This window comes from Bactrocera tryoni, chromosome 1 (genome assembly GCF_016617805.1).
Source record: "Bactrocera tryoni isolate S06 chromosome 1, CSIRO_BtryS06_freeze2, whole genome shotgun sequence".
Lineage (NCBI taxonomy): Eukaryota > Metazoa > Arthropoda > Insecta > Diptera > Tephritidae > Bactrocera > Bactrocera tryoni.
The window spans coordinates 21,487,985-21,498,057 of NC_052499.1; the positions used below are offsets into that span (position 1 = coordinate 21,487,985).

At 33.1% G+C, this 10,073-nt stretch overlaps 2 protein-coding genes across 3 annotated transcripts; both read right to left on the reverse strand.

Moving 5' to 3' along the window:
* Nucleotides 1–873: 873 nt before the first annotated feature.
* LOC120771795 (bifunctional methylenetetrahydrofolate dehydrogenase/cyclohydrolase, mitochondrial) lies at nt 874–9,534 on the reverse strand. Of its 2 annotated transcripts, none has more exons than XM_040099998.1 (3): nt 8,964–9,157; nt 1,246–2,033; nt 874–1,184 (listed from the first exon to the last, which is right to left on the reverse strand). In XM_040099998.1, exons 1-3 carry the CDS (start codon nt 9,071–9,073, stop codon nt 1,042–1,044), a joined length of 1,041 nt encoding a protein of 346 aa, XP_039955932.1. In that variant the 5' UTR covers nt 9,074–9,157; the 3' UTR covers nt 874–1,041. The 2 variants fall into 2 exon arrangements, with proteins under 2 accessions (XP_039955932.1, XP_039955940.1); XM_040100006.1 differs by lacking the exon at nt 8,964–9,157 and adding an exon at nt 9,427–9,534 and having other exon boundaries at nt 878–1,184.
* Nucleotides 3,911–7,808, reverse strand: LOC120771787 (nuclear factor NF-kappa-B p110 subunit). The gene is made up of 2 exons (XM_040099985.1): nt 6,384–7,808; nt 3,911–6,321 (listed from the first exon to the last, which is right to left on the reverse strand). The coding sequence occupies exons 1-2, from the start codon at nt 7,281–7,283 to the stop codon at nt 4,171–4,173; spliced, it is 3,051 nt and encodes a 1,016-aa protein (XP_039955919.1). The 5' UTR covers nt 7,284–7,808; the 3' UTR covers nt 3,911–4,170.
* Nucleotides 9,535–10,073: the final 539 nt, after the last annotated feature.

The window sequence follows — 10,073 nt, forward strand, 5'->3', positions numbered from 1 at the left end:
CTGCGAACAAGCACATCCTTTGATTGTTAGCACTGGCGAGTACATACATACATCCCATAGATAGATCTATCCATACAGCCCATACTAATTTACTTTATATAATTTAGTTTGTATATAGATTTCTTCTATTTGTGTAACTTCACTTGTTTTATTTAAATTTGTTTGCACTAATTTGTTTACACAGTTTTTTGTACACCTCCTATTTACCTTTTTTTACACGGTTTTACTTTTTTGCACGCGTCTTTAATTTTAATTATGAACTTTTTTTCAATAAACTAAATATCTCATACGTAAAAACATGATGATTTATTAGAATCGTAATACGAGTTTGAAACTGGCGACGGAACTACGATGATTGTTCTTTTTAACAGTAATACATATTGTACATATACATATAATACCAAGTGCATTCTCATGGTACGAATAGATAGATTTAAGATGTAAAATTAAAATTCTTTTACACGTATTTCTTTTTTTACACATATTATTTTTTAAATTGGTTCCAATAGTGAGTTTCATATGAAAATCTGATTTTTTTTGCACAAGCAATCTACTATCCTATGTCCAATCCCATGTTGTCCCATGTTAATCATGCAAAAAGGAGATATTGTTATAACACCCAAAAATGAGAGTGTATACGTTTTTTCAAATTTTGGAAGAACTGAGTGCAGTGAAATTTGAAAAAAGAAATGAAAGTTAAATTGTTAGGTATAGTAAACTTCATCCGTTTATACTAGGTCAGGTCTACAAAGTCTAAAAGTTTAGCGAGATTTATAATATTTAATAATTTTTTCACCCAATTAACGTTCACATGTTCCACCATAACATGCATGTACATACATATGTCTTTGTGTATAAATTTTTCTTTATTATACATATGTACGTATGTATACATATATCTTATGACTACATACATTGTATGTATCTTTTGTTATACATATTTAGCATATTAATTACATATTAGATGATAGTAAAATAAGAAACAAAAAATACTTTAGTAGTAAAACTATAATTTTAAATAAATTTTCTACTGCGAAGAGTCTAATCGCTGACGAAACTAGTGGAAAGTTTCGTCTTAGCGAGTGTCTGTGCTACCATGAATGTATTGCTCATTAACATCGCCACTGTCATCGGTCCAACTCCGCCTGGCACCGGCGTTATGTGGCCAGCCACTTTACGCACTTCTGTAATTGAAAATAATTAAATAAGAACTTAACCAATAAATACTTCGAATTCGTTACTCACCTTCAAAATCGACATCACCGACAAGCTTGGTTTTACCTGGCTCTGCTCCGGGTATGCGTGTTATACCAATATCTATGACGCAAGCACCAGCCTTAACCATATCACGGCGCACAAGTCCCGGCTTGCCAACAGCGGTAATTATTATATCAGCATTCTGACAATGTTTTTTAAGTTGCTCAGGTGGCGTATTGCGATGACATATGGTTACTGTGGCATCCATACCCTTCGACACATGTCGACCATCTGTATGTAACAGCATCGCTGTTGGCATGCCTACATTCTTGGAACGTCCAATTACCACTACATTTTTGCCGAATGTGGGTATTTCGGTCCGTCGTAACAACTCATACACACCCAATGGTGTTGCTGGTACAATGCTCTTCATATCGAGTGCTAAGCGACCGACATTTATCTCGTTAAAACCATCAACGTCTTTCGACGGCGCTATAGCATTACAAATGGTATGCTCATCAATGTGATCCGGTACAGGTAACTGAACTAGGATACCATCAACAGTCGTATCTTCATTTAACTTCCCAATGTACTGTAAAAGCTCCTCCTGGCTAGTAGTATCAGGCAAATCGATGGTGTTGCTAATTATACCAACGGTTTTAGCAGCGAGCATCTTATTTTTTACATATGTCTGGCTAGCTGGATCCGTGCCAACTAAAATAGCGGTTAGCCTTGGTGCACGATTTCCCTGTGCTACATAATCCGCAATCTTTTCCTTGAGCTCATTCTTAATTTTGTCGGCAATAGCCTTTCCATCGATGATTTTCGCCTCATGACTGTAAATAAAAAATAAAATATGATTTTTTATAGTTATTGTTTTAACCGTATCTTAAAAACAATTGAATATCGAAAAATCAAAATTTGTAACTTTTACATAAATAAGTACCTACCTAAATGTATACAATGTGCACAGTTTGATTTTAAACCATTTTATTGTTTATGATAAAATCAGTGCTTCATATATAATAATTGACCACAGTATATACATACATATATGGACATGTACACATACACATATATTCTTTTTAAATTGAGGTTATCTGAGTTCGTAAGAAAATCCCCAACGTTGTCACGTTCCTATATAGGTATATATACCATACAAAAAGCTTTCAACATACACACATATGTATGTATGTATGTATAAATCTATATTTTTGCATCTGCATATTTATTAGAATCGTCACATGAGAAAACCTCTTACTCATGCTGCTGGAGTGACTTTCATTACAATGTTTTTATAGAATCCTTATATCATATTCCATAATAAGGAGCCTGATAGATTTCAAAATAGTAACATAAGAGCGCCTTAGTCTAATGTCCTCTTTTCACAAAAGTTCTATAGTATTTCTACCGTTATTAACACGTTTTTAAAAGTTGAAAAGTTACAAATAAATACGTTTGACATTATTAAGTTTGTCACGATGATTGTAATATCCAAAAAGAAAGGTCGGAGACCATAAAAAGTATGAAACGCTTCTTGGGGAGAAGAGCACATGCACAAAATTTCGACTCGATATTATCGGCTGATGTTATCATATTTAGTCCGTCTGACAGACAGACGGTCGTGGCTTAATCGACTCAACTTAACACGGTGATCATTTATGCACATAGAAAAGCGTGACGTATGTACCTGTGAAGGGTATTATAGCGTCGGTGGAGCTATACGAATATAATCTAGCTTCTTATTCAAATGTGTAATCCATTCATCGACACTTCTGTATGCAGATCGTCAATACTAGTGTTGATGTAACGGTTATTCAAATCGTTTTCAGCGTTTGTTTACTGGTTCTCATTCATGTTATCTAACGGTTTATCCAGGAAATGCACTTTTTGATATATGTGGGCAGAAGTAAGTGTAATATGCGTCTACATGATTTCCATGCGATAAATACATATGTATGTAGAAGTCTTTAATATGAGGTTTTATTTTTTATTATAAGGATTGCATAACTAATACCGTTTTCATATCATCCGCCGAAATGTATTAGATACTCTTTTTATAAATAGTACATACATATAACATAATTCGCTTATAAATTCATACTTATCAGAAATATCAATAGTTAAAACAAGTGTAAACCGTAGCTTTTCATATTACATATAATTCAAAAGAATCAGACTTGGCCCGCAACAAACTTGAATCGATTCCTGAGAAAATGTGATGTATGTACATATGTATGTACGTAATAAGAATGCACATACACTCATACATAATGCAAAACCTACAAATACACAAAAAAGTATGGGTGTAGATTAAAAGCATTCATGACATCGCGTCAATGAATAACTCAAGGGGATTCACATACTCATATATGTATTTGTTGTTCATTTGAAATAACAAACAAGCATTGCACAATAAATAAGTATTTGCTAGTATATGTGGGGATTTACCCATGCACATATGTTGTTCCAATGTTAAATAGAAATAAACATCATACATTTGGTGACGTTTTCTCGTAGAAATTATTGGGGGCTTGTAAGTAAATTCCCCCAAAATATGCGGAAGAGTTTGCGGAAAGTAAAAATATTTATTAATCATGTTACATACCTTTATCAATACCTATAGCCATTATGTACACCTCTTTATCATAAAACCCATTATCATATCTGATATGTTCACATAATTTTTCGAATACTAATGACAACAAGTGCGTATGTTCTGTACATCTGAGTAAATAAGTTTATTCATTATATATTATTTATTATATTATAGTACAATTTGGAATTATTTTTATTCTTTATAAATAGAAGTAGATAAGTTATACAAACAAATTATAAGTTGGCCAGTACATTGTAATTAAAACTTGTTTGTAGTACTTGACATGCCAAAAAAAAAAAAAGTAAGTCTAAACACCTTAATAACGCAGATATAATTATAAATTAAATTTTCTCTTCGTTTAAATATGTACTTATTTATATATTTTGTAGCAGCTTTAAGATCTGTTTATCTACAAGGCCTAAGGCATTGATGAAAACGTCATATTCAATATTTTTACGCATATAATCTAACATATCGTCAGCTTTGTTCCACAAACAAAGTAAATGTTGCATTTTGCAGGGCACAGCTAGCTGCTTCCATTTATCTTGCACACTTAAAGCAGCAACTAGATTCCGATATTTTTGTGCATCGCACAACAGTTCCTCAAAAGTTGTCGGTTGCTTATTTACGGCAATGTCATTGTCCACTTCATTCAGGCCCATGCCTTTAAATTCGTCCTTAACTCTGATTTTTCCCCTCTGTTTAGTTTCATCGAATGAATTCGATGTTCCTTCTTCGTCTTCTTCACCGGAAGTTGAAGACATTTCCTCTTCTTTAACAACTAAATTAACACTGTCAACGGCTTTATAACCTAACGATGTGAAATATGTGATAATTTGTGTGCCCACTTTTGTATTAAGCTCTTTAGCTAAGTCACCAGCATTACGTCCAGCTGCATTGGATGCATGCATGAGTTCGATTACATTTTGTGTTGCAGTTTCTAAAATCAACTTAACAAACTCATAATCTGATTGCAATACGGCCATATGTAAGGCATTGTTTTGTTCCTTAGCATTTGGTACAAGTGCTGCTCGGTGATCATGTTGCAATAACTTTTTAGCCACGTCATAATTCCTTTGTCGAATAGCTAAATGCAGTGGTGTAAAGCCTTCGTCGTTCTTAATCGCCAAATTTAGGCGTACACCACTATTTAGAAAACTTTCAGTACATTTATCATGTTGCTCTTTAACTGCAATATGCAGTGCTGTGTTTCCATCATGATTTTGAATATTTGGATCGCAACCGAGTCCTAATAGAGGGCGTATATAATTGACTCGATTGTGCAAGCATGCAGTATGTAGAGCGCTTTCATTGCGTGCATTCAGCACTTTACTAAAGAGGTATGTTAGCTTGAAATATTCCAATACATGACATATTTTTATGACCAATTTCGGATTATCACTAGCTATAATTTCATGGAGAATATTTTCACGAAATTCATTTCTTTCCGAATGCTCCATAAATATATCATCAATTTCTTTTGCTGCTTTTGCTGCTTTTGCTTTCGTTAATTCGTTTTCACTTTTATTTTTCGATGTTCTTATATCATCGAATATTTTAAATATTTTTTGTAAATAGCTATTGCGCTGTACGTCCGTAGGTGCTGCTACTATAGATTTCATATACTCTTTACGTAAATCACTAGATATTTGTCGGTTTGAAAAGGATGTTGTGGATACACCATCCTCTACGAGAGTTCCAGTAAGATTATTGGTAGGAGTTCCAGGTCCAGAAAGCTCATTATAAATATCTATGATACCCGATATGTTGCCAATAGAATCTATTCGGCATATATTTTCGAGTTCTTCGGAATTCATTTGCATACATTCTTTAAACGTATCGCTACCTATTAACCGATTGATTTGTAAATTTTTGTCATATTCTTCACTAATGGTTGGATTATTCATTCTATAATCACCACCTTCACCTCCAGTGTTACCAAGTTGCATTTGTATTTGATGGTTTTCCACTTTTACGTTAGCTGTTTGTTCCTGTACTGGTTTTGGTAATTCAAACGAACTTAAAGAGCTGCCAGAACCAGAACTGCTAGTGGACCTCGAGCAGGTTCGACGTCGTTTCCGCGAAACAATGACGTCACGAGGCTTATAACGGAAAGTTACAGGTGGATAACTACGTTCATCATCGGTAGGTCGTACCAATTCTATGCAAACATCTACAGGCTTATCAATATCCTTGTCTTTGTATGGCGGAGTTTGACAAACAATTGCGTATTGGTGATGGACGTCAGATTCTCGGAATTTACCATATGCTTCCCACACTAGGTCTTCGTCATCGTTGAATTCATAGAAACGTACTTTTATGTTTTTCTTGCTAACTTTTTCAACTAGAAGAATGAGATCATCGCCGCCAGACACACTTCCGGTAGCAATACTTAAACGACATATGCGTAGTTCACCAGTTTGTGCGGATTTACGGTTGTTGATAGGGTTTGTATATACCGGGGCAGCTATACGAGTGTAAGTGTCATCATCTTCCACTTTGAACGCTTCAAAACATAAACGCACCTATAAGAGTAAACATAAGTTTTAAAAATATAAAAAAGCACACTCCCTACAATGTTGTTTACCTGATTGAGGTTCATTTCCTTTGACTCTTTTTCTGTTTCTTTATGTAACTCTTGTACTTCTTTTGTAGTTAATTCATCACGAGCCAATTCAAATTTCAATCTATTCATTTTCTTATTTAATAATTCATCAAAAATAAACTTCTTTGCTGTGTGTATGATTCCCATATTTTGAAATTGTGCCACGTACCCACGCTCGGGGGAAACAATCAAACTATGTGGATCACAAATGTCAGTATCATCTTTACGCACTACTAATTGATGCGAGTGTGGACTTTCCAGATTGGTTTGAAAGAGGCTACATCGTATAACAGCTTTACCATTAAAATTACACAATTCCACTTCGGGGAATGTTTTTGGCGTACGCTTGGAATTGGCACCATTCAACGAACCATGTGTTCCGTGCATTTCAGATTTATAACGAAAACGAAATTTTTCCACAGGATGTTCAAGTATACGCAGCTCCGCAGGATATTTCCCATTTGATGTTATTGTTTTCATCGTCGCTCCAGAAATATTTGTGAACATTTGTGATGATTGTGTAGGAAGTCCACCGTATTGATGTTGTGGTAATGTAACCATTGCTGAAGGCATTCCCATGACCGGTGCGAAATTCATACAATTATTTGTTGCATTTAAGGGATGAGCATTTTGGTTGTACAACAGGGTTGCATTTTGCAATGTGGCGTAAGAAGGTTGATTGTGTGGAGACTCGGAGGGTAAGTTCATATTTGAAAATTCTGTTCGTAATTGAGACGATGGAGACTGTGATGGTGACGGTGGGGTTGACTGCACGCTACTATATCCAGGTGACATTGTTGAATATCCACTAGTACTGGCGTTTGATGATTCGCTTACGTAGCGAATACTGTGCGTATCCATATCTATGTACTCGTTTATCATTTTGAATATTTTGATTATGTTTATCTTTTTCTTTTGATAGGGAGATAACTTTATTGTTATATAGTATACATGTATATGTGTGTGTATTGATATTTATAATATTCAACCTTGAATCACTTCTAATTTCACGTTGTCACGATTACGACACTGAATACTATAATGTTACTTTATATTGACTCTAACACTAAGCACAATTCAAAGAACTTAAACACATGTAAGCATATGTGTCTTTAATATTTTAACTACTTGTCTTGCAGGTTGGAACTTTTTGCGCAATTAACAACTGACTTGATCAAGTGATCAAATTAAAATGAATGTTGTTGAATTCATTCGTTGTTCATCGTGATGAGGCACCGCCATTTGAGATGGGTTCTTCCCCGAGGTTGGTATTTCTCTCCAATTGCTTGTGGTCGGGTAGTTCGTTCGTAAAAATTACGATCGTGCAAACAGGTAACGAACTTAATCGGTGAATCACATTTATTAAAATAAACACTTAATACGTTTACTTCACACTATTAATAATTTCTTGCAATGTTTTTTCTTTAATAATATTATATTAACAATTTTATTTTTATAAAAACGTGTAAATTACTCCGCGTTTACAAAAAAATACGTCTACAACTAAGCACAAATGTGCCGACATTGCTTTCCAGAAGAGATTGGTAAAACTTTCAATAAAGCTTTTATCAACGATTACATTAGTATATATGTATGTCGTTATCGATACTTTTAATTGTTAAACATTCTGTAAATTTTGCGCCATTAAATATGCCTTTACACTTACCTATGTATATACAATTATACGGCTTTAGTATATTTTTATTATAGTGAATTAAACTAAATCACTAAAAATCAGTTTTATAAGTCATGAGGATAACGACTATATCTACCTAACTATCGAATGTGTCGATCACGAAATACATATACTCGAGAAATAATACATATATATGTACACACATATGTATGTGTATAATAGATACGGTTACCTTGTCAAACGAGCTTTTGTAGATAAAGTATGAACTCGAAAATACGAACAAATGATAATCTGAACATCGCTACATTGACTACTCTAAAACTAAATGATTCAAATTTCTATTCGATTTCAAATATTTCAAATATATTTCTATACGCAGTAAGTTTCCACCAAAAATATGTATTAGTTTAAAAATAAAAAGGTACAATTACAAAACGTTCGACATCCTAAATAATTTGTTAATGTGAAAATGTTTTTAATATTTCGTGTTTTGAGTTCGAGTTAGTAAGCTCCTCCTGCAAGTCAACTATCGATTATATTGCACTTTAGTTATTCAAGAGCGGTACCAGATTTGAACCAGACATCATATACATATATGAGATCACTACCAAAGTCGGTTGAAATCAATAGACATTAACAAATATGTTATAGAAAATATTAATTTTGTGCCTACTTAAATTTTTTCGATTATTTTTAATTATTTTTTGGCATATTTAAAAAGATTTTCAGCATTTTTTTATTATAATTATTAATATTAGTTACATAGTATTTTAAACTTTCAATACAAATTTTCCCGCTTACAAAAATCAGGGAGAATCGAGTATATCGGCAACATTGTAGACGATAAAAATTGCAGAATGAAAGTATTAAATATGCCTACACAGTTTTCTTTCATTCAACTAGCGATATTATTTACACAAACAAACCTGCTGTAAGAAAAACTTTTTGTCACATGTTTGCACTTAAGTAGGCTCATTGGTTGTGTTGTGCAATTGCAAATATGCAATGCATACCGAATTTTCAAACGTAAAAACATTAAATCTGCACAGAACTAAAACGACGCACAGCTGTTTTTTGACATTTGACTACCATTGCATGCGAGGTGGTGTCAAATTGTTGTTGACCAACCTCGTGTTTACACTTACAAAAACAGATAAATACAAAAACAATACGATACGATACGTATGCTTATGTTTCAAAGCGCGCACGTTTTTTTGTCATTATCTCACACGATTAAAAACGCTTCACAGTTAAAATGCGCCAAGTGAATAAGCTGGTTAATGCATAATACATATTAGAATACTATATCGTAATATGATTACACATTTTTGCTTAACTCAATTTGAATTATTATTTAATACATTACTAAGTTAAAAAAAGATCAAATACCTTATTTCAAAATCTGCCATTTTCACAACTTAAAAACAAATAGTTGTCCAATTTTATCCACACAACCAAAGCAACCAGCGCTAATAAACTATAATTTCACTTTACCTCAACGAAGGAAATTGACAGACATTTTTACTCGTAGTAATTCTCCAAATTACGATTTCGAGTCAAACTATTCACTTGGCTCAAATTAACTCTATGCATATACATACATACATATGTACATACATACATACTCTATGTGTATTGTGTAGATATTACCTGTCTGTTCTCTATTGTTACGCTTGGGTACAACAGACTTCTTATTTGATATCATGCTCAAAAACAACAACAACCGAAACATGGCATATGTACATATGCACATATATGTACCTACAAACACACATAAGAGCATGGAAATAAATTTTGCGTCGATCAGCATTATACTCACATTAACTTCACACTCAACTTATCCAATAGCAATTTAATGGTATAAAATGAGTTGAGTTATTTTTTTTTAATTTTACAAATTGGTATTGCCACATAAAAATAAAAATATGTATAAACATATTAAAATATATTTAATAAATGCGAAATTCATATAATAATATCCACGGTGGAAAATTTGAAATTTTTTTGTTTGAATATTTCTAAATAATTTGATAAAG

What these genes read in the sequence shown, in the direction of transcription:
- LOC120771787 (XM_040099985.1), bottom strand. Translation starts at nt 7,283, where the DNA reads ATGATAAACGAGTACATAGATATGGATACGCACAGTATTCGCTACGTA. An exon ending in AGGAAATGAACCTCAATCAG is followed by an intron (nt 6,322 to 6,383) that starts GTAAACAACATT and finishes TTACTCTTATAG; the next exon opens with GTGCGTTTATGTTTTGAAGC.
- LOC120771795 (XM_040099998.1), bottom strand. Translation starts at nt 9,073, where the DNA reads ATGTTTTTACGTTTGAAAATTCGGTATGCATTGCATATTTGCAATTGC. An exon ending in AAAAGTTTTTCTTACAGCAG is followed by an intron (nt 2,034 to 8,963) that starts GTTTGTTTGTGT and finishes TTTTATTTACAG; the next exon opens with TCATGAGGCGAAAATCATCG. An exon ending in CGGTGATGTCGATTTTGAAG is followed by an intron (nt 1,185 to 1,245) that starts GTGAGTAACGAA and finishes TTTCAATTACAG; the next exon opens with AAGTGCGTAAAGTGGCTGGC.